The sequence below is a fragment of the Mobula hypostoma genome, chromosome 1 (genome assembly GCF_963921235.1).
Source record: "Mobula hypostoma chromosome 1, sMobHyp1.1, whole genome shotgun sequence".
Classification (NCBI taxonomy): domain Eukaryota; kingdom Metazoa; phylum Chordata; class Chondrichthyes; order Myliobatiformes; family Myliobatidae; genus Mobula; species Mobula hypostoma.
In genome coordinates this window covers 246,900,003-246,924,944 of record NC_086097.1, presented here as the reverse complement: position 1 = coordinate 246,924,944, position 24,942 = coordinate 246,900,003, and the positions used below count along the sequence as shown (strand labels likewise).

Sequence of the window (24,942 nt, the reverse complement as noted above, 5' to 3'; positions counted from 1 at the left end):
CATCCACCCCAGTGTAATTTACTCAACTGCATACACAAATAACCGTAGTGGGGTGTTGTCTATCTGGTCTAGTTGAGTTATCCACCTTCATGCCTTTCAACTTTCCCAGCACCACCACCTTAGTAATGGCCAACACACTCACCTCTGACCAGTGATTTTCTGGCATGTTGCAGGTGTTTTCCTTTGTGAAAATTGATCCAAAGTACTTAGTTCCTCAGCCTTTTCCCTGTTCCCTATTACTACTCAGATATCATGGCAACAAAACTTCTGTCTTTGTGCCTTTTTGTGTCTAATATCTGTGATAATATGTCTACCTCGCCCCTCTTGACTTTTCTAGACTGTCTATTCTATCCTTTAGCCCTAAATGCTTGGGATATTTTATGCTTAAGGTTCATTGGTTTTCAAGTTGTTTATAATGTACAGGTGGCCCCCGTTTTCTGAGCATTCGTTTTACGACACCTCGCTGTTACGAAAGATCTACATTAGTTACCTGTTTTCACTAACAGAAGGTGTTTTCACTGTTAGGAAAAAAGGTAGCGTGGGCCTGAACAGCCAAGCTCCTCCCCTGGAACTGCATTCTAGCCGGCATTGCTTAAACACGTGCTTTATCTCAATTTATTTTGTACATCCAGTAGCAATGTGAGTTCTAAGGTATCATAAAAGCCTAAAAGAGCTCGTAAAGGTGTTACACTTAGCGTAAAACTAGACATAATTAAGCGTTTTGATCGTGGTGAATGAAGTAAGGACATTGCGCGTTGAACTTGCCTGCGTCCACCATTTGCACTATACGCAAAGAGAAAGAATTTTGAAAGCTGCCGATGTTACTGTTGGTTCTGCTCGTAGCAAAGTGATCTCCCTTAGTCGGCACCCAATAATGGATAAAATGGAAAGTCTATTGCTTGAGTGAATTGATAGGTGTACAAAGCATGGTGTTCCATTAAGTTTTCTTATACTTAGGGAGAAATCAGTCAGTCTTTTTAATAAGCTGAAACAGAAAGCACTGGACAATGGTGATGGAAGTGTTGCGAAAGTGGAATTTAAAGGTAGTCAGGGGTGGTTTGATCGGTTTCTGAAGTGAGGGCAGCATCATAATTTAAAGTGGTCCCTAACCTCCTGGCCGCGGACCAATACATTGCCGCGAAGAATGCAGTGGTGCAGCGGTAGTCGGAATGCACCCAGCACATCTTTAAGAAAAAAAGCCGAAACAAACAAGCTAATTAATCAGGTGCCACCCGGCACGTAAATGTCGGCCCTGATCAGAGTCAATTGCCGATTGTGTCAGGTGGTTATTTGTATAAGCAAGTGTTTAACTGTGACGAAACTGCAATTTATTGGAGTCTTCCAGATTCTGGTAAGTGAAACTACACTGTACATTAATCAATTCCCCCCCCCCCCCCCGGGACTAACCAATTTCCCCCAGGATCAATAAAGTATGACTATGACATACATTATTTCTACTTTATGCAGGCTGTGTATTTTTATCTGTTATTTGGTATGACTTGGCAGCTTCATAGCTTAAAGGTTACTGGAGAGAGTGTTTCTGCCGAGAGCACTTCCGCGAGATTTTTGCTGCGCTAGGCAGTGCTGCAGAAAAGTACTTCTACTTTATATAGGCTGTGTGTTTATCATATCGTTCCTGCTTTTACTATATGTTACTGTTATTTTAGGTTCTGTGTGTTATTTGGCATGATTTTGTAGGTTATTTTTTGGGTCTGGGAACGCACAAAAATTTTCCACATATTAATGGTAATTGCTTATTCACTTTATGACGTTCCGGCTTACGAACCGACTCATAGGAATGCTCTACCTTCGGATAGCGGGGGAAACCTGTACATGAAAGCAAAATAATTTCCAGTAGAGAGGTTAATAACACACCCCATAAACCTGGCTCTCTCATTATAATTGGGAACTGTGCTAATTAGGGACCATTTTGCTCTTTTAATTTAATATGACTTTTAACTTCATTTGTTGGACAATTATTTTCAATAAATAATTGCAATAGAATAAAAACTAGGGAACATTGTGCTTTCACATCAAGCAGTTACTTAACTAGCTGAAAAATGACAAAATAATTTAAAATATTCTTTTGATTCTTAAGCTTATATGAGCTTTTAAACATTGTGTATTCTCAGTGTTTACAGTTTTGTAAAGAAAACGATTCCATTGTTCTACTTTGAGAAGTGCTCTGCTCAATTGCTCTTAAGATGACTTCCTCTTATGATTTGTTCAAAATTAATATTTTTACTGTTAGTGTACCATATTAAAAAGCAAACATTATATTGGTTGTTTCCAGGTCCTAGTATCTTGTGACAGTAATGATATTCTGCTGTTAAGTTCTGTGAAGTTGGAAACTGATGACTAGAAGTGGGGGCTGCTGCGTATGAAAGCATTGTGCATAGCATCAGTGACTCAAATGTTCACCAGTGCCAGAAACTGATTTAAGAATTCAGCTAATTAGGCTATACCATTAATGTTACTGAAAAGAAATATCGAGACCCTGAGAACTTAAAAAGAAAAATAATTAGCACATTCTCCTTTCCAAAGTGGCTTGCGGGAATACTTAGAATACACTAAAATAAGGTAACTGAGTTTAGCTTTGTCTGATTTGATAAATCAAGCTTCCCAGGTATATTTGGCAAGATTTTCCAAAAACAGATGGAATGGATGCTGATGACCTGAAGTGAAGTTGTGTTTTTACAAGGTTTTTGGGAATGATACATCTGTCATTTTCTTAATGCAATTTGGTATATTTTGAAGTAATGTTCTATAATGCATTCCTTTTCAAAATGATTATTAAAAACAAATGCCTTACTGTGAATGTATATCCCCAGCAAGAGCTGTTCCTTGTTTGGAAAGTTCTAGGTAAGGGATTCTCAACCTGGGGTCCGCGGACCCCTCGTTTAATGGAATTTCTCCATGGCATAAAAGATATTGGGAACTCCTGTGTTGATTTTGATGGCTCAGCATTCTCAGTTCTGAGATGGTGTAAGCTCCAGTCCTTTTCCAGAGATGTGAGCAGAAATCTAGGCTGGTTCTCCTGTTCAATACTGAGCTGGGCTGTGCTGTTCTTTCACTTTCTCAAGTCAGTTAGTGAATGCCATAATATGCTGTATCAGTAAGGCAGATTGTACTAGCCATTGTACTTGTTGTGTACGATCTGCTGGGTTTATTTCCTGTGCTGTAGCAATGATTGCACTTAAAGTAATTCATTGGCTCTGTGTCGCTTCAGCACACAGTGTAATTGAAATGGAAAGTGTTCTGTGATAAGTATGTTTCTCTTGCACTGTTTTAGTTTGAGCAATGCTATGACAGTAACTTGGGAAACACAGTAATGCAGCTGATGAAGCTATTGCCTGTCAACATCAGAGGCCTGGGCTCAGTCCCGGCCTGTGCACCATTTATACTTTCTCCTTGTGACCGCATGAATAGTCCTTTCATGAACAGCACTGGGTGCTCTGGTTTCCTCCCAAATTACAGGTTGGTAGTTTGGTTGACTGGGTAATTTCCTCTGGAGCAGGGGTTCCCAACCTTTTTTATGCTATAGAACCCTGCTCTAGAGTGTGGATGAGTGGTAAAATCGGGATGGCAGAGAATGGGAATGTAGAGTAAAGGGAAAAAATGGGGGATATGTAGGAATGCTGTACATTGGGTGGTATATTCAGTGCTGGCTTGGGTAAAAGGGTTTACAAGTTTTCGTTCTTCATGTATAATGGAATAGGTATATTTCTCTCTCAATTATGTCATGCCATCACTAACTTGCTCTTATTCCCACCTCGGTACTAATACCCAACGTAACTGCTGCTAAAACTTTAGTGTCTTTGTTTTTTTAAGACTTAAACAGCTTGAATGTTTTACTGTTTTACTCTCTGGAAACTTGAGACCTTTGCCTTCTGCCGCCTTCTACTTTTCAGCCAGTTCTGTTTATTCATTAATCACTTGTTAACCTGCTTAACTTTCTAGTTAAATAGTATCTCTGTTTTTAAAATGCCTTTCCTCCTCGATTTTAGGTTTTTCCATAGTGTAGCCTCTCCCTATTTCAGTAATGTGCGACCCTAAAACATTCTAGAATATGAGTACTTAAAATCAGTGAGTGTAGTGGAACCTAGGAGTACAAGGACATAGTCCTTTGAAAGCAGTGTCACAGGTAGGATGTTGCAATTGGCATTTAATATGCTGGCTTCCGTTAGTCAGGCTCTAGGTATAATTTGGGACATTATGTTATAGTTATACAAGTCATTGGTGAGGCTGCACTTGGAGTACTGTGTACAGTTTTGGTCACTCTTACAGGGGGAAAGAGGTAGTTAAATTGCAAGGTGTGCACACATTTTTAAGAATGTTGCCAGGACTAGAGAAACTGACTTATAGGGAGAGATTTTTCAGGCTAGGTCATTATTCCTGGAATATAGGAGAATGACGAGGCAACCTTGTTGCAATCTTTAAAATTATGACAGGTATGGATAGGGTGGATGGGAAGAGGGTGGGAAAGAGCAAAACTAGGGGCCATAGATTTAGAGTGAGAGGGGAAAGATTTGAAAGGGACTCGAGGGGCAACTTTTTCACGTAGAGGGTGGGTATATGAGTTGATCTCTGAGGAGGTGGTTGAGAAGCACTTCGGGTATGTGGAGTTGTGGGTCTTCAAGGAATGAGAACTGTATGCAGGAAATTGGTAGGAGCTGAATGGGCATTGTAGTCGGCATGGGCTTGTTGGGCAAAAGGGCTTCATTCTGTACTATATTGCTCTATGACTCTAAACAGGAATAGGCTATTTAATCTCTTGCAACACACAAAATGCTGCAAGAACTCTGCAGGCCAAGTAGCATCTATGGAAAAGAGTGCACAATTGGCATTTTGGGCCGCAACACTTCTTCAGGACTGGAAATGAAGGGTAGAAGTCAGAGTAGGAAGATGGGGTGAGGAGAGGAAGAAGTGCAAGGTGGCAGGTGATAGGTGAAACTGGGAGAGGAGGAGGGGTGAAGTTGATTGGTGAAAGAGAAAAAGGGTTGGAGGAGGGAGGAGTCTGATAGAACAGGATAGGAGACCATGGAAGGAAGGGAAGGGGGGAGAAGCACCAGAGGGAGGTGATGGGTAGGTAAGGAGATAAGGTGAGAGAGGGAAATGGGAGTGGGGAAAGGTGAAGGAGAAGGAGGGGTACAATTAATGTAAGTTTGAGAAAACTATGTTAATGCCATCAGACTGGAGGCTACCCAGACAGATTATAACTTGTTGCTCCTCCAACCTGAGTGTGGCCTCATTGCTACAGTAGAGGGTGCCATAACCTGACATGTCAGAATGGGAAGTGGAATTGAAATGGGTGGTTATAAGGAGATCCTGCTTTTTCTGACAGACAGAGTGTAGGTGCTCGGCAAAGCGGTCTCCCAATCTATGTCAGTTCTCACTGTACAGGAGGGAGCACTGGATACAGTAGATGACCCCCAACAGACTTGCAGGTGAAATATCGCCTCACCCGGAAGGACTATTTGGGGCTTTGAATGGTAGTGAGGGAGGAGGTGTAGAGATAGGTGTGACACTTGTTCTGCTTGCAAGGATAAGTATCAGGAGGAAGGTCGATGGGAAGGGATAAGTGGTCAAGGGATTCGTTTAGGGAGCAATCCCTGTGAGAAGTCGTGGAGGCCAAGTCATTGGGTGTATGTGAGGCAGAGATAGACAGGTTCTTGATTAGCCAGGGCATCAAAGGGTATGGGGTAAAAGCAGGGTAGTGGGGATGACTGGAAGAATTGGATCAGCCCATGATTGAATGGTGGAGCAGACTTGATGGGCTGAATGGCCTACTTCTCCTATATCTTACGGTCTTATGGAGAAAGGAAAGCTGTGCTTGGTGGTGAGATCCAGTTGGAGATGGTGGAATTATGTGCTGGATATAGAGGCTAGTGGGGTGGTAGGTGAGGACAAAAGGAACCATATCCCTGGTGCAGTAGCAGGAGAGTGTGGTGAGGACAGATGTGCCTGAAATGGAAAAGATGCAGGCAGCATTGATGGTGGAGGAAGGAAAGCCCCTTTCTTTAAAGAAGGACAACATCTCATTAGACCTGGAATGAAAAGTCTCATCCTGAGAGCAGATTCGGTGGAGACAGTAACTGAGAGAATGGGATGGCATTTTTACAAATGACAGGGTGGGAAGAGTTATAGTCCAGGTAGTGGTGAGAATCAATGGGTTTATAAAAGATATCAGTAGATAAACTATCTCCAGAGATAGACAGATCGAGAAAGTGGAGGGAGGTGTCAGAAATGGGCCAGGTAAATTTGAGGACTTCGATGGAGGTTGGTGGCAAAGTTGATGAATTCGATGAGCTCAGCATGGGTGTAGGAAGCAGGACCAATGCAGTTGTCGATGTGGCGTAGGAAGAGTTGAGGAGTGATACTGGTTAAGGCTTGGATCATGGAAGTGAGAGGAGCCGAATGAGAAATTATTGAGAGTGAGGACCAGTTCCACCAGATGGAGGAGAGTGTGGTGGAGGGAAACTGGTTGGTTCTGTTGTCCAGAAAGAAGTGGTGAGCTTTAAGGCCCTCCTGCTGGGGGATAGAGGTATATAAGGACTGGACATCCATAGTGAAAATGAGACAATTGGGGCCAGGAACTTGAAGTCATTGAAGATCAAGAGCATGTGAAGTGTCATGGATGTAGATAGGAAGGGACTGAACCGGGGGATAAAACAGAGTCGAGGTATGTAGATATAAGTTTGGTGGGGAAGGAACAAGCAGAAACAATGCGCCTACCTGGGCAGGCAAGTTGGAGGAGCTACACCTTGTATTCCATAGCCTCCAACCCATTGGCATGAACATTGATTTTTTGCACTTCTGTTAATCTCCATCCACATTACCATTCCCCATTTCTGTTTCCCTCTCTCACCTTATCTCCTCCGCACTAATCCTAACCTTATTATTAAACCCGCCAATAAGGGGGATGCTGTTGTAGTCTGGCGTACTGATCTCTACCTTGCCGAGGCACCTCCTCAATCGTGACCCCACTAAGGAGCACCAGGCCATTGTCTCCAACACCATCACCGACTTTATCCGCTCAGGGGATCTCCCATCCACTGCTACCAACCTTATAGTTCCCACACCCCGCACTTCCCGTTTCTACCTCCTACCCAAGATCCACAAACCTGCCTGTCCTGGCCGACCTATTGTCTCAGCTTGCTCCTGCCCCACCGAACTCGTTTCTGCATACCTCGACACGGTTTAATCCCTCCTTGTTCAATCCCTTCCTACCTATGTTCGTGACACTTCTCACGCTCTTAAACTTTTCGATGATTTTAAGTTCCCTGGCCCCCACCGCTTTATTTTCACCATGAATGTCCAGTCCTTATATACTTCCATCCCCCATCAGGAAGGTCTCAAAGCTCTACACTTCTTTTTGGATTCCAGACCTAATCAGTTCCCCTCTACCACCACTCTGCTCCGTCTAGCAGAATTAGTCCTTGCTCTTAATAATTTCTCCTTTGACTCCTCCCACTTCCTCCAAACTAAAGGTGTAGCTATGGGCACCCGTATGGGTCCTAGCTATGCCTGCCTTTTTGTTGGCTTTGTGGAAAAATCTATGTTCCGTGCCTATTCTGGTATTTGTCCCCCACTCTTCCTTCGCTACATCGACGACTGCATTGGCGCTGCTTCCTGCACGCATGCAGAACTCGTTGACTTTATTAACTTTGCCTCCAACTTTCACCCTGCCCTCAAATTTACCTGGTCCATTTCCGACACCTCCCTCCCCTTTCTAGATCTTTCTGTCTCTGTCTCTGGAGACAGCTTATCCACTGATGTCTACTATAAGCCTACTAACTCTCACAGCTATCTGGACTATTCCGCTTCTCACCGTCTCTTGCAAAAACGCCATCCCTTTCTCGCAATTCCTCCGTCTCCGCCGCATCTGCTCTCAGGATGAGGCTTTTCATTCTAGGACAAGGGAGATGTCTTCCTTTTTTAAAGAAAGGGGCTTCCCTTCCTCCACTATCAACTCTGCTCTTAAATGCATCTCCCCCATTTCACGTACATCTGCTCTCACTCCATCCTCCCGCCACCCCACTAGGAATAGGGTTCCCCTGGTCTTCACCTACCACCCCACCAGCCTCCGGGTCCAACATATTATTCTCCGTAACTTCCGCCACCTCCAACGGGATCCCACCACTAACGACATCTTTCCTCCCCCCCCGCTCTCTCTGCATTCTGCAGGAATCGCTCCCTACGCAACTCCCTTGTCCATTCGTCCCCCCCATCCCTCCCCACTGATCTCCCTCCTGGCACTTATCCGTGTAAGCGGAACAAGTGCTACACATGCCCTTACACTTCCTCCCTTACCACCATTCAGGGCCCCAAACGGTCCTTCCAGGTGAGGCAACACTTCACCTGTGAGTCGGCTGGGGTGATATACTGCGTCCAGTGCTCCCGATGTGGCTTTGTATATATTGGCGAGACCCGACGCAGACTGGGAGACCGTTTTGCTGAACATCTACGCTCTGTCCGCTAGAGAAAGCAGGATCTCCCAGTGGCCACACATTCCACATCCCATTCCCATTCTGACATGTCTACCCACGGCCTCCTCTAATGTAAAGATGAAGCCACACTCAGGTTGGAGGAACAACACCTTATATTCCATCTGGGCAGCCTCCAACCTGATGGCATGAACATCGACTTCTCTAACTTCCGCTAAGGCCCCACCTCCCCCTCGTACCCCATCTGTTACTTATTTTTATGCACATTCTTTCTCTCACTCTCCTTTTTCTCCCTCTGTCCCTCTGAATATACCTCTTGCCCATCCTCTGGGTCCCCCCCCCCCGTCTTTCTTCCCGGACCTCCTGTCCCATGATCCTCTCGTATCCCCTTTTGCCTATCACCTGTCCAGCTCTTGGCTCTATCCCTCCCACTCCTGTCTTCTCCTATCATTTTGGATCTCCCCCTCCCCCTCCAACTTTCAAATCCCTTACTCACTCTTCCTTCAGTTAGTCCTGACGAAGGGTCTCGGCCTGAAACGTCGACTGCACCTCTTCCTACAGATGCTGCCTGGCCTGCTGCATTCACCAGCAACTTTGATGTGTGTTGCTTGAATTTCCAGCATCTGCAGAATTCCTGTTGTTCACCTTATTTCCTTACCTGCCCATCAACTTCCTCTGGTGCTCCCTCCCCCTTTCCCTTTCTTCCATAGTCTTCTATCCTATCTTATCAGATTCCCCCCCTTCTCCAACCCTTTATCTCTTTCACCAGTCAATATCCTAGCTCTTTACTTAACCCCTTCCTCCTCAGTTTCACCTATCACCTACCACTGTATTTCTTCCACCCCTCCCCTCACCTTCTTAGTCTGACTCCTTCCCCCTCCCTTTCCAGTACTGATGAAGGGTCTCAGACCAAAATGTCAGTTGTTTATTCTTTTCTATAGATACTGCCTGGCTTGCTGAGTTCCGACATTTTGTTTATGTTGCTTTGGATTTCCAGTATCTGCAAATTTTCTTATGTTTAATTTAATTACTCAATTGATCGAGCATTTATTGAAATTATGATTGATCGGTATGGGCCAGTTGGGCTGAAGGTCCTGCTTTATGTTGTGTTACTGCAACTATGACTACAATCAAGGAATATCCCCATTTTTAGCTTAGTATTGGGCGGGGGGGGGGAAGGAGCATCATTAATCTCCTGAAGTAACTGGGACTAAGGAGCTCTGGTTGCGAAGTCTGAGCATGAGTGGTTATCATCATTGTGTGCCATGTAGTATAACCTGGGTGATTATGGTCATGATTGTTCTTGGCAAATCATTCTACAGAAGTGGTTCGCCATTGGGCAGTGTCTTTACAAGATGTGTGACCCCAGCCATTATCAGTACTTCAGAGATTGTCTGGTGTCAGCAGTCACATAACCAGGACTTGTGATATGCACCAGCTGCTCATTTGACCATCTACCACCTCCCATGACTTCACATGACCCTGATCAGTGGGGGGGGGGGGTGCTAAACAGGTGCTACACCTTGCCCAAGGGTGACCTACAGGCTAGAAGAGGGAAGGAGCATTTTACACCTCCTTTGGTAGAGACGTATTGGTTTGACTGGCAACCATTCTTGCCTTTCATACAATGAAATCTGTGGCTGCTTGTTCACATTAAAGGGTCCAAAATAAGTAGGTTATTAGTTAGTGAGTAATGCTTGATTGTGATGTTGGATGTCAGGAAACAGCTAAAAGAGTGGAAGGCAAGAATGGTAAGATCGGGAGCTCAGGGTGACAAGGGACGTTGAGGGTTTGAGGAAGAAACAAAAATTATATTATAGTGTGTGTGCAGTGATCAGTGCCAGTAATCACTGACCAGGGTTTGATACCCTCCACCGTCTGTAAGGAATTTGGGCACTCTCCCCTTGACTGCATGGATTTTCTCCGGGTACCCTCACATTCCAAAGATGTACAATTAGGGCTGATAAGCTATGGGCATGCTGTTATAGCTCCAGAAGCATGGTGATACTTGCGGTCTGCCCCCACATAATCCTCGGGCTGTGATTATTGATACAAACAACACCTTTCACTATGTTTTCATGTGCATGTGATAAATGAAACTAATCTTTAAATCTTTCAGCTAATCCTTTGAAGAGAACATGGTAGGTGGTGAGTTCAGGGCAAGGCATGTTGATGTGTTAGAGTGCATTTACTTTGAGAAGACCGAGATCTAACCTGTCTTGGAATAAACAATTGTTTGTAGTTCCCAGTGCTTGGTGAGGTACTTGGGATAGTAAATTCTGTTCCTTTATTTAAAAAGGGCAGCAGGTGCAAGTCAAATAATTACAAGCCAGGAAGTCTTAGATTAATGGTAGAGCCATTACTGAAACAAGTTGTACGGGTCAGGATTTATCTTAATCTTTAAAGGCTTTGTTCATCTGAAATTACTTTTTCATTTGATAGGATTTTTTTGAAGACAAGATCATGTGTGGTAAGCTAGTTCAAACAGTTAGAGCTCATGACATCGAAGACAAACTTGCAAGTTGTATAAAAAACTACCTTCATGGGAGAGATGGTGGTGACAGGGAGTTGTTTTTCTGATTGAAAGTTTGTGGGTAGTGGATGTACCTCAGGGATTATTGCTGGCACATTTGTTTATATTGTGCAATGACTACTTGGATGTGAATGTTGTTGTATGATGAAGCTTGGAGATGACCAGGAGCAAGGTATTGATCTGCTAGAAAGTTGGGTGGAGAAATGTTAACTGGCATTTGAGGCTTAAGAAACTCTTGCCTTTGTCAGCCATGCATAGAATGTAAGAGCAACGATGCTGTGTTACAGTTTTATAAAACAGCGGTCCCCACCACCGGGCCGCAGAGCATGTGCTACCGGGCCGCGAGGAAACGATACGAGTCAGCTGCACCTTTCCTGATTCCTGTTGAACTTGAACATAGGGTTGCCAACTGTCCCGTATTTGCCGGGACATCCCATATATTGGGCTAAATTGCTTTGTCCCATACAGGACTGCCCTTGTCCCGTATTTCCCCCCGCTAAGGTAGAGCGTTCCTATGAAACCTTTCATGCTGAAATGGAGTGAAGCGAAAAAGCAATTACCATTAATTTATATGGGAAAAATTTTTGAGCATTCCCAGACCCAAAAAATAACCTAACAAATCATACCAAATAACACATAAAACTGAAAATAAATAACACTAGCATATAGTAAAAGCAAGAATGATATAAATATACAGCCTATATAAAGTAGAAATAATGTATGTACAGTATAGTCAGGAAGATGAAGGCAAAACCTGATTTGTGAGGGGAAAAATCGGCACGTACGCACATGCGCACACAGGTGCCCGCGCAAGCCATCGTGGTTATAGTAGTCTTTCCTGGGGTAAAGTGTCCCAGGATTTGACTGCTACCTTTGTCCCTTATTTGGGAGTGAGGAAGTTGGCAACCCTAACTGTAAAAGACATGTTGAGGTGAGTTTTAACCCTACTTGACCACCACCCCCCACCCCCGGTCGGCTGGTCCGCAGGAATATTGTCAATATTAAACCGGTCCACGGTGCAAAAAAGGTTGGGGACCCCTGTTATAAAGCATTGGATAGTTCTGTTCACCACTATGGAGGATTGTGCTGGAGAGGACGCAGAGGAGATTCACCAGCATTTCAGTTGGGAGACATTGGATAGGGCTGGATTTGTTTCCCTCAAGGAGAGGAGGATGAGGGGCTGACCCGAGAGCAACATTAAATTGAGCGGAATCTATAGTAAGGATCTTTCTTCCCTTTGGCGTGTGGGGTTATACAAAGGAGAAAGGCATGGGTCTGAAATGAGATGTAAGCTTGGAGGGGATTTGAGGAGATATGTTTTTCAGTTGTTGATTCTGAAGTACTCGTTGGGAAGGTGGAGACGGGTAGTCTGAAAACATTACAAAGTATTTACGAGTACTTGAATCACCGGAACATTGGGTTATAACCAAGTGGTGGTAAATGGGATTAATATAGATGAATAATGAACAGCTGAAGAGCTGAATTATATGACTGACCTTTGAAGTACAAACATCTCCCTTTCAACTGCAAGTAATCTTTCCAAATAAGCTCTCTTAATTTGAAGGATGCATGGTATCAAATCAGATTAATTAATACTGACTCGTATGTCATGAAACTTGTTTCGTGGCTGCAGTGCAGTCCAAGGCATTGAGTTACTATAAATTACAAAATAAGTAGTTTAAAGAAAACAAGAATAATGAGGCAAACACGAGAAAATCTGCAGATGCTGGAATTTCAAGCAGCACACATAAAAAATGCTGGTGAACGCAGCAGGCCAGGCAGCATCTATAGGAAGAGGTACAGTCGACGCTTCAGGCCGAGACCCTTCATCAGGACTAACTGAGATAAGAGACAGAGATTCGAGAGGGGGAGTGGGAGATCCGAAATGATAGGAGTAGACAGGAGGGGGAAGGATGGAGCTAAGAGCTGGAAAATCAATTGGCAAAAGGGATATGAGGCTGGAGAACGGAGAGAATCATGGGACGGGAGGCCTAGGGAGAAAGAAAGGGGGAGGGGGGAAGCCCAGAGGGTGGGCAATTAGTATAGTGAGAGGGACAGAGGGAGAAAAAGGAGAGAGAGAGAGGAAAAAAATTAATAATAAATAAATAACAGATGGGCTATTAACGGAAGTTAGAGAAGTCAATGTTCATACCATCAGGTTGGAGGCTACCCAAACGGAATATAAGATGTTGTTCCTCCAACCTGAGTGTGGCTTCAACTTGACAGTAGAGGGGGCCATTGATAGACATATCAGAATGGGAATGGGACGTGGAATTAAAATGTGTGGTCACTGAGAGATCCTGCTTTCTCTGGCAGACAGAGCGTAAGTGTTCAGCGAAACAGTCTCCCAGTCTGCGTCGAGTTTCGCCAGTACATAAAAGGCCACATCAGAAGCAACGGACACAGTATATCAGCCCAGCCGACTCACAGGTGAAGTGTCACCTCACCTGAAAGGACTGTCTGTGCCTTTGTGTGTTAATTTAAATAAAAAATATGCATTGAGAGGAGGAAATTACATGTTTGATTGCCATTTAGCAATCAAATGGATTTATTTAATGAAATTTTATCTTTTCTAATTACAGCCCAAAAGAAGGGGTCTCAATAAAGCCAGTGAAAAAGGAGCCTGAACGAAAGTCTCGACACTTACTTACAGACCTTCCATTGCCACCTGAACTTCCAGGATCTGATTCAGCTTCACCAAAAACTCCTGAAGAGAAGAAGTCAACTCTTCAGTCACAGATTAAAAAACGGCCCAAGTGAGTGATAATGTTTTATTTTGAAGATCTGTATTTCTACATGAATCATTCCAGGCACCTTTGAGGATTGTAAATGTAGTTATCAATTCCATTTTTCATTCATATGACCATAGTTATGACAGTAACTGCAGGTCACCTCAATGATGTTCTCAGGCATGATAAATGATTTCAAACAACTCGAGTCACTTTTGAGCTGTTCAGAACATGCACCTCTGTTCTACCAAAGTGCATGACCGTGCTCTTCACAACATTATATTCTATCTGCTACTACTTACCTTCTGTCCCTTTTGTATTTCCAAATTTGCCTGGCGTATTGAACACAGGCAAAAGGGCAATGTCGCACTAAAGTGGGCCTTTTCTGGTTGGTTTGCTGGTGATTTGTGCAATGCAGGAGCTGGTGGTGAGGCCGCTTCCTTTCACATTATGTCAATGATTTGGATGAAGGAATTGACAGATTAGGGAATTTGAGTCCACGGAAGTAGATGGGTATCCAATTCCATTTTAGTTTTATAAGTGTACTAGATTAGTTGATTCAGTCAGCAGGTGTGTTCAAAAAGTCATAAGACCATAAAGCCAAGGGGAAGAATTGGGCTATTTGGGCCATTAAGTCTGTTCTCATTTGTTCATGGCTGATTTATTATACCTCTCAACCCCATTCTCCTGCCTTCTCCCTGTAACCTTTGATGTCCTGACTAATTAAGAACCTATCAACTTCCACCTTAAATACACCGAATGACTTGCTTGCACAGCCATCTGTGGCAATGAATTCCACAGATCCACTACGCCCTGGCTAAAGAAATTTTTCCTGGTGTTCTAAATGGTTGTTCTTCAGTTTTGAAGCTGTGCCCTCTGGTCCTAGACTCCCTCACTATAGGAAACTTCCTCTCCATATCCATTTTCTTCATCCTTTCAATATTCGATAGGTTGCAATGAGAGCACCCCTCATTCTTCTAAACTCCAGAGAGTACAGACCCACAGCTACAAAACACTCCTCGTATGTTAACCCTTTCATTCCCGTGTTCATTCTTGTGAACCTGCTCTGGGCTGTCTCCAGTGCCTGCACATAAGGAGCCCAAAGTTGCTCACAGTGCTCGAAATGTGGTCTGACAAATGGCTTTTAAAGCCTCAGGGTTACACCCTTGATTTTGTATTTGAGTCTTCTCAATAAATACTAACATTGCATTTGCTTTCCTTCCCAACAACTCAACCTGCAAGTTAAACTTTTGGGGAATCCTGCACGAGGGTTCCCTGGACTCTCTGTGCTTCTGATTTTTAAAAATTTTCTTCCCATTTACGAAGTAGTTCTTCGACCAACATGCACGACTGTACTCTTCACTACATTATATTCCATTTGCTACTTCTTTGCCCATTCCCCCAATCTAAGTCCTCCTACAGACTCCCCACTTCCATAATGCTATCTGCCCTTCCACTTACCTTCGTATCGTCCACAAACATGCCCACAAGGCCATCAATTCCTTCATTCAAATCATTGACATATAACGTGAAAAGAAGTAGCTCCATCTCTGACCCTTGTGGCATAGCAAAAGTTACTGGCAGCCAACCAGGAAGGTTCCCTTTATTCCCAATCTTTGCCTCCTGTCGGTCAGCCAATCTTCTTTCCATGCTAGTACCTTTCTTGTCATACCATAGGGTCTTACATTTTTAAGCAGCCTTATGTGTAGCACCTTTTCAAAGTCCTTCTGAAAATCCAAATAAACAACATCCACTTACTCTCCTTTTTCTACCTTGCCAGTTATTTCCTCAAAGAATTCGAACAGGTTTGTCAGGCAAGATTTCCACTTAAGGAAACCATGGTGACTTTGGTTGACTTTTCTCATGTGTCTCCAAGTACCCTGCAACCCCATCCTTAGTAATGAACTCCAATATATTTCTAGCTATTGAAGTCAGGCTAACTGGCCTGTCCACCTTGTCCCCATTCCAACCTCACTCCTTCGGAACGCTCTGCTCTCCACTCCCTCCGCACTAATCCTAACCTTATTATTAAACCCGCCGATAAGGGGGGTGCTGTTGTAGTCTGGCATACTGACCTCTACCTTGCCGAGGCACAGCGACAACTCGCGGATACCTCCTCTTATTTACCCCTCGATCGTGACCCCACTAAGGAGCACCAGGCCATTGTCTCCCACACCATCACTGACTTTATCCGCTCAGGGGATCTCCCATCCACTGCTACCAACCTTATAGTTCCCACACCCCGCACTTCCCGTTTCTACCTCCTACCCAAGATCCACAAACCTGCCTGTCCTGGCCGACCTATTGTCTCAGCTTGCTCCTGCCCCACTGAACTCGTTTCTGCATACCTCGACACGGTTTTATCCCCCCTTGTTCAATCCCTTCCAACCTATGTTCGTGACACTTCTCACGCTCTTAAACTTTTCGATGATTTTAAGTTCCCTGGCCCCCACCGCTTTATTTTCACCATGAATGTCCAGTCCTTATATACTTCCATCCCCCATCAGGAAGGTCTCAAAGCTCTACGCTTCTTTTTGGATTCCAGACCTAATCAGTTCCCCTCTACCTCCACTCTGCTCTGTCTAGCGGAATTAGTCCTTACTCTTAATAATTTCTCCTTTGGCTCCTCCCACTTCCTCCAAACTAAAGGTGTAGCTATGGGCACCCGTATGGGTCCTAGCTATGCCTGCCTTTTTGTTGGCTTTGTGGAACAATCTATGTTCCATGCCTATTCTGGTATCTGTCCCCCACTTTTCCTTCGCTACATCGACGATTGCATTGGCGCTGCTTCCTGCACGCATGCAGAACTCGTTGACTTTATTAACTTTGCCTCCAACTTTCACCCTGCCCTCAAGTTTACCTGGTCCATTTCTGACACCTCCCTCCCCTTTCTAGATCTTTCTGTCTCTGTCTCTGGAGACAGCTTATCCACTGATGTCTACTATAAGTCTACTGACTCTCACAGCTATCTGGACTATTCCTCTTCTCACCCTGTCTCTTGCAAAAACGCCATCCCCTTCTCGCAATTCCTCCGTCTCTGCCGCATCTGCTCTCAGGATGAGGCTTTTCATTCTAGGACGAGGGAGATGTCTTCCTTTTTTAAAGAAAGGGGCTTCCCTTCCTCCACTATCAACTCTGCTCTGAAACGCATTTGCCCCATTTCACGTACACCTGCTCTCACTCCATCCTCCTGCCATCCCACTAGGAATAGGGTTCCCCTGGTCCTCACCTACCACCCCACCAGCCTCCGGGTCCAACATATTATTCTCCGTAACTTCCGCCACCTCCAATGGGATCCCACCACTAAGCACATCTTTCCCTCCCCCCCGCTCTCTCTGCATTCCGCAGGGATCGCTCCCTACACAACTCCCTTGTCCATTCGTCCCCCCCATCTCTCCCTCCTGGCACTTATCCGTGTAAGCGGAACAAGTGCTACACATGCCCTTACACTTCCTCCCTTACCACCATTCAGGGCCCCAAACAGTCCTTCCAGGTGAGGCAACACTTCACCTGTGAGCCGACCGGGGTGATATACTGCGTCCGGTGCTCCCGATGTGGCCTTTTATATATTGGCGAGACCCGACGCAGACTGGGAGACCGCTTTGCTGAACATCTACGCTCTGTCCGCCAGAGAAAGCAGGATCTCCCAGTGGCCACACATTTTAATTTCACATCCCATTCCCAGTCTGACATGTCTATCCACGGCCTCCTCTAATGTAAAGATGAAGCCACACTCAGGTTGGAGGAACAACACCTTATATTCCGTCTGGGTAGCCTCCAACCTGATGGCATGAACATCGACTTCTCTAACTTCCGCTAAGGCCCCACCTCCCCCTCGTACCCCATCTGTTACTTATTTTTATGCACATTCTTTCTCTCACTCTCCTTTTTCTCCCTCTGTCCCTCTGAATATACCTCTTGCCCATCCTCTGGGTCCCCCCCCCCCCTGTCTTTCTTCCCGGACCTCCTGTCCCATGATCCTCTCGTATTCCCTTTTGCCTATCACCTGTCCAGCTCTTGGCTCTATCCCTCCCCCTCCTGTCTTCTCCTATCATTTTGGATCTCCCCCTCCCCCTCCAACTTTCAAATCCCTTACTCACTCTTCCTTCAGTTAGTCCTGACGAAGGGTCTCGGCCTGAAACGTCGACTGCACCTCTTCCTACAGATGCTGCCTGGCCTGCTGCGTTCACCAGCAACTTTGATGTGTGTTGCTTGAATTTCCAGCATCTGCAGAATTCCTGTTGTTGGCCTGTAATTTCCTTTTTTTGCCTTCCCTGCTTCCTTAAAAATGGAGTAACATTTGCAATTTTTCAGTTGTTCGAAACCATTCCAGAATCTACTGATCCATGAAAGATAGTTAATCCCTCCACAATTTCTTCAGCTACCTCTTTCGGAACACTGAGGGTAGTCCATCTGGTCCAGATGGATTATCTGCCTTCAGACTTTTCAGCTTCCCAAGCACCTTCTCCTTAGTAGTAGCAACAACTCTTATTTCTGTCCCCTGGCACTCTCAAATTTCTGGTATTCTGCTAGTGTCTTCCACAGTGATGACTGACACAAAATACGTATTAAGTTTGTCCACTATTTCTTTGTCCCCCGCTACTACCTCTCCAATGTCATTCTTCATCAGTCCAATATCTGCTCTAGTCTCTTTTACACTTTACATATTTGGGAAAAAAAACTTCTTGTATCCTTTATATTATTGGCCAGCTTACCTTCATATTTCATTTTTTTCCTTTTTTGTTTTCTGTTGGTTTTTAAAAGCTTCCCAATCCTCTACCTTCCCATGAATTTTTGAAATATTATATGCCTTCTCTTTGAATTTTATGCTGTCTTTGACTTCCCTTGTCCGCCATGGCCGCAACCTCTCTTTAGAATAGTTCTTCATTTTTGGAATATATCTTTCCCAAACCTTCTGAGTTTAAACCTTAAACACCAGTCATTGCTATTCTGCCTTCGTCCCTGGTAATGTCCCCTTCCAGTCAGCTTTGGTCAACTTTTCCCTTAAGCCTATGTAATTTCCTTTGCTCCACTGTAATACATCCAATTTTAGCTTCTTCTCAAAATGAAGAGTGAATTTTATCATTATGATCACCTTTCTCCTAAAGTTTCCTTTACCTTCAGCTCCCTAATCAAATCTGGGTCATTACATAACACCCACTTCAGAATTGCTGTTTTCCTAGTGGGTTTAAACACAAGCTGCTCTAAAAAATCATCTCATAGGCATTCTACAAATTCCCCCTCTGGGCTCTAGCACAAATTTGATTTTTCCCAATCTCTGCATATTGAAATTCCCCATGATTTTTTGCAACATTACCTTTTTACATGCCTTTTTTTCTCTCCAGTTGTAATTTGTATCCCACATCCTGGCTATTCTTTGGAGGTCTTTATGTAACTCCCATCAAGGTCTTTTTACCCTTGCAGTTTCTTAACTCTAACCACAAGAATTCTGCATTTTTTGATCCTTTGTGACCTCTAAGAATTTGATTTCATTTTTACCAAAAGAGCCACCCCACACCCTTTGCCTACCTGGCTGTCCTTTTGATATAGTGCGTATCCTTGGATATTCAGCGCCCGACTATGATCTTCTTTCAGCCATGACTCCAGAGATGCCCACAACATCATGCCTGCCAATCTCTAACAGCGCTTCAAGATCATCTACCTTATTCTCCATACTGCATGTTTTCATGTATAACCTTGCAACAGTATAATCCTGTATTCATCACCCTTTTTTGATTTTTGCCCCGTTACACTGACTGCAATTTTGCTATCTGCCTGTCTTTCCTCACAGTCTCACTATGCACCACATCTAGTTGTATACCAGTTGCCCCATCCTCAGCCCTATCACTCTGGTTCCCAACCCCAACAGCTCTGGCAAACTTGCCTGCTAGGTTTTTGGTCCCCATTGAGTTCAGGTGTAACCAACCTTTTTGTACAGGTCATATCTTCCCCAGAAGAGATCCAAATGATTCAGAAATCTGAAACCCTGCTCCCTGCACCAATTCCTCAGCCATGCATTCATCTGGCAAATCATACTTTTCTTACCTCTCTGGCGTGTAGCACAGGCAGTAATCCAGAGATTGCTACCTGAGAGTCCTGCTTTTCAGCTTTGTGCCTAACTCCCTATATTCTGTCTTCTGGCTTTTCGCCCTCCCTCTTTAGAATGCTGTGGACACGAGCCCAGACATCCCTGGTACCTTATGAGGACAGGCAGTCCTCTTTTATTGTCATTTAGTAATGCATGTATTAAGAAGTGATACAATGTTCCTCCAGAAAGATATCACAGAAACACAAGACAAACCAAGACTAAAAAAACTGACAAAAACCACATAATTATAAAATATAGTTACAACAGGGCAAGACAATACCGTAATTAGATGAAGAACAGACCATGGGCATAGTAAAAAAAAAGTCTCAAAGTCTCTCAAAAGTCCCATCATCTCACGCAGACGGTAGAAGGAAGAGAAACTCTCTTTCTGCCATGAGCTTCCAACGCCGCAAACTTGCCGATGCAACACCCTGGAAACACCCGACCACAGCCAACTCTTGAGTCCGTCCGAAAACTTCGAGCCTCCAACCAGCCCTCAGTCACCAAGCACCATCTCTGCCGAGCGCTTCAATCCCGGCAACGGGCAGTAGGCAAAGCTGAGGATTTGGGTCCTTCCCCTCCAGAGATTCTCGATCGCACAGTAGCAGCGGCAACGAAGCGGGCATTTCAGAAGTTTCTCCAGATGTTCCTCCGTGCTTCTCATATCCGTCTCCATCAAATCAGGATTGTGCACGGTACCTATTTAACAAATACGATAATCGTTTCGGAGCAGCCGTGCGCACTGTGTTGCGCCACCATCTTCTCCTCCCCTCCACCTGGGAGTCAACATACCATCCTGGTGTCTCTTTCACATTCCCACAAACTGCTTTCTGCTCCTCGAATTATGGAATCCCCTGTCACTACTGAACTCCTTTTTTTTTTCCCCTCTTCCCTTCTAAGCCACAGAACCAGACTCAGTGCAAGAGCACTGCTCTCTGAAGCTGCATTCCCCCAGTAGTATCCAACGCGGACGCGGTATACTTATTATTGAGGGGAATGGCCACAGGGGTATTCTGCACTGGCTGCCTATTCACTTTTCCTCTCCCGACAGTCAACCAGGTACAGCTTCCTATGACTACCTCCCTGTGGCTCCTATCTTATCAGCTCCTCACTCTCCCATATGATGCGAAGGTCATGGTGCTGCAGCTCCAGTTCCTTAACGGTCTCTTGAGGAGTTGCAGCTTGATGCATTTCATACAGATGTAGTTATCAGGTAGCTGGAGGTCTCACAAAGAAGAGAGCAGCTCCTCCAGACCCATTCTCAGTGGACCAGCAATGCACTAACAGAAAAAAAAATAGTTTTTAGCAGCATACCTATTTTCATTTGAAAGTTGTCAAAATTTCTTGATACTGACGCAGATATGATCAGTGTTGATGCATAAACTTGACCTGTTAAAGCTTGTACTACGTGTGAATTTTTTACATATTCCTAGCAATGCACTGCATGATCCAAGTTGTTTCTGCTGATTTTTCTTTAACATAACTGTTTCTTCTCCTGCCCACAGCTCTGTGTATGTCATCAAAGTTGAAATATAGCCATTCTGTGCAAACCCAAAGAGACTTTCAAATTTAGTCCCACTAGAATCAGGTTTATAATCGGTGACATGTGTCGTGGATTTTTGTTTTCTGACAGCAGTATAATGCAATGCGTAAATTGCTCTTAAATTCCAATAAAAGTATTAAGTTGTGCAAATACTGAGACAGTGTTCATGAACTGGTCAGAAGTCGGATGACGCTCGGGAAGAAGCTGTTCTTTCAAAGCTGAGTGTAGGTCTTCAGGCTCCTGTGCCGCCACCTCTGATGGTAGTAATGAGAAGTGGGTATACCCTGAATGGTGAGGATCCTTGATGATGAATGCATCTTTGGAAAATGTCGTCAATGGGGAGGAAAGTGTCTGTGATGGAGCTGGCTTAGCATACAACCTACTGTAGCCCCTTTTGATCCTGTACATTGGAACCTCCATAGCAACTGGTGATGCAACCTATCTGTAGAAATTTGCTATCTTCTTTCTATTTCCTCTGGTTGTGCAAATACAAAAGAAATGATCATTAAATATCAAAAATGAGTTGTACAATCTGTGAAAATGAGTCTACAGATTGTGGAAAGTTGAGGTTATTCTTGCTGGTTCAGGAGGAGCCTTGTGTTTTTTGGATAATAATTGTTCCTGAACCAAGTGGTGTGGGTCCCAAGGCTCCTTTATCTCCTTCTCAATGGCAGCAGCAAGAAGAGAGTATGGCCTGAGTGGTGGAGGTCCTTGATGGATTCTGCTTTCTTGTGGCAGTGCTCAGTGGTAGGAGGAGCTTTGACTGTGGACTGAGCTGTATCCATCACTTTTTGTAGGTTTTTCCATAATGGGACATTGGTGTTTCCGTACCGGCCCAGTCAAGGTAATCTCCACTGTATATCTATAGAAGTTTGTCAAAATTTATGTGACCTGTCAAACTTGCACAAACTTCTAAGAAAATAGAGGCGCTGTGCTGCCTTCGAAATGGCTATTAATGTGCTGGTCCCAGGACAGATCTTCTGGTGTGAAAATGCCAGGGAATTTAAATTACCGACTCTTTTCACCTTCAGGTCCTAATAAGCTCATGGACCTCCAGTTTCTTGCTCATCAATAATCAGCTCTTTGGTTTTGCTGACTGGGGAGTTGGTATCATTCTCTCAGGTTTTGAGGTGGTGGTTGGTAGGCAAGGAGCTTGCTGCTATTGGGTGAGTGATTTTTAAGTTACAGTTTGCATTGACAAGCAGTGCTTTTAATGTTTTGACTCTGAATCTCTTCTGTTATATTCATATTACTCCTAATCATCCATCTGTTAATTGATTATTTTTAAGTTTGTAACTGTGATCTTTTTATTTATAGAATTTGTGGTCCTCGACATGGTGAGACAGAAGTGACGGAAATTGACTGGGGAAAACGTTGTGTTGACAAATTTGATATCATTGGAATAATTGGGGAAGGAACATATGGCCAAGTCTACAAAGCTAAGGATAAGGATGCAGGTAAATTGTTATTCCTTAGTGATTTATTTTGTAATACTGTTCATATTAAGGAGCAGAGTAGGTTTAATATTTTGGGTTACTGAAAAAATGTTACTTTTTAACAATGCCTGATCTGAGTCATTCCAGCACTTTCGAGAAATGTGGCATTTGTATATGATAGGATATAGAGCAGTACAGCACAGCCCCATAATGTGTCAAACCAATTAAGCTAGTAATCAAATGGCCAACTAAATTAATCCCTTCTGCCTACACAGTGTCTGTAATCTTCCATTTTCTTCACATTTATGCGTCTATCTAAATGTCTCTTAAAAGTCCCTAATGTATCTACCACTATCCTAGGCAGTACTTTCCAGGCACCCACCACTCTGTGTTTAAAAAAAACACTTGCCCTTCACATCTCCTTTGAACTTGCCCCCTCTCACATTAAGTGCATTCCTTGTATGAAACGTTTCAGCCCTGGGAAAAATACAGTCCATCTATTCCTCTCGTAATCTTATAAACCTCAATCAGATCTCTCCTCAGTCTCTGCCTCTCCAGGGAAAGCAACCCAAGTTTGTCCAAAACCTCTCATTTTAGCACATGTTCTCTAATCCAAGCAGCATCTTGTTAAACCTCTTCTACACCCTCTCCAAACTCTCTGCGTTCTCCATATAATGGGGTGACCAAAACTGTATGCAGTGCTTCAGATGTGGCCAAACTAGATTTATATAAAGTTGCAACATAACTTTCTGACTTTTAAAATCGGTGCCTTGACTAATAAAGACACACATGCCATATACCTTAATCACCCTGTCAACCTGTATAGCCACTTTCATGGAGCTGTGTACTTGGACCTGAAGATCCCTCTGCTCATCAGCACTGTTAAAGATCTTGTCCTTGACAGTGTACTGTCTCTTTACATTTGACCTAACAAAAAGGGCATGGATGAAAGAAAAATGGATTGCTATGCAGAAGAGAAGCATTAGATTGATTTTGGAGTAGGTTAGAAGATTGGTGGAACAAAGGGCCTGTTCTTTGCAGAACAAAGTCACCAGTAAGCACTTTATATTCTGTTTTTCTTGTTGTAGAGTTTTTTTTTATCACTTATCCTCCCCTAGATATGAAAGTACTATTATAAACAGGTTGCCCTATATATTGTTATCTTTGGATTTGTGCTTTCCTCTCAGTTAGCACTTTTAATTGTCTCCCGCATAGTTGTTCCTCAGAAAAGGCAAGGGTAACTTGTCATCTCATTTCAAGTTTCTGCCTACTCCAGTCTGCATTAGGCAAGTTGTAAAATGTAGCAGAGGTTTAAATGTTCTTTGTATTGTCCTTCAAAAAATGAAGAGCATCTTGTTGATTTGATACAAAGTGAGGATCTTAAACACAAGCAAATGTGCTGATGCTGGAAATCCAAAGCAGCGCACAAAATGCAGGTGGACTTGGTGTCTCCAGAGGGCTGAGTCCATCCAGTCAGCCTCGCATGTTCTTGCACCAGGACAGGGCCAGGGTCGGGCAGCACCTATGGAGAGAAATAAACAGTCAACTTTTTGGGCTGCAACCCTTCATCAGGACTGAAAAGGAAAACGGAAGGAAATAGAATAAAAAGGGGTGAGGGGGTGGAGGAGAAAAAGCTGTTGATAGATGAAACTGGGTTATTGGGTGGGTGGGGAAGGAGGGGGTGGTGAGTGAAAAGCTGAGAGATGACGGGTGGAAGAGTAAAGGACTGGAAAAAGAGGGATCCTATTGCGGTGTGAACGATATGTAGCTTGGTCCTGCCTATAGTGTGGTATCTTTTCAAATTTTTTGTAAATATGTAAATTAGAGCAGGCCAAATGGTCTCTCCAGGCTGCCCTAGCATTTAAGAAATTGTGGCTGACCATCCATTCCCTGTTGAAGAGGTGAGTTCCAATGATTCATGATCCCTGATGTAGAAATTTTACCTCTTTTTTTTTTCAAAAGCCCATTTCTGGTAAGATGGCAGTGCGCTCGGATGCAGAGATCACTCTGGGTCCAACAAGAATTCATCCTTGATGTCTTTTTTATGATTGATGGACATTGTTGGTTAGCAAGAACATAGGAAACTGTTGGTCTACCCCATCTGTGAGCTGCTTGATAGCAGTGGAGCTGGATTTGCTATGTACCAATGTTGTGTTGTCACGTATC

At 43.9% G+C, this 24,942-nt stretch overlaps 1 protein-coding gene across 2 annotated transcripts in view; it reads left to right on the top strand.

The window, feature by feature from the left end:
- LOC134356117 (cyclin-dependent kinase 13-like) overlaps window positions 1-24,942 on the top strand; it is a 136,208-nt gene that overhangs the window by 21,783 nt on the left and 89,483 nt on the right. For both annotated transcript variants that reach the window (XM_063066747.1, XM_063066738.1), the window contains exons 3-4: window positions 13,563-13,736; window positions 22,658-22,797. In XM_063066747.1, the coding sequence (XP_062922817.1) occupies window positions 13,563-13,736; window positions 22,658-22,797 (314 nt within the window). The remainder of the gene's footprint in view (window positions 1-13,562; window positions 13,737-22,657; window positions 22,798-24,942) is intronic.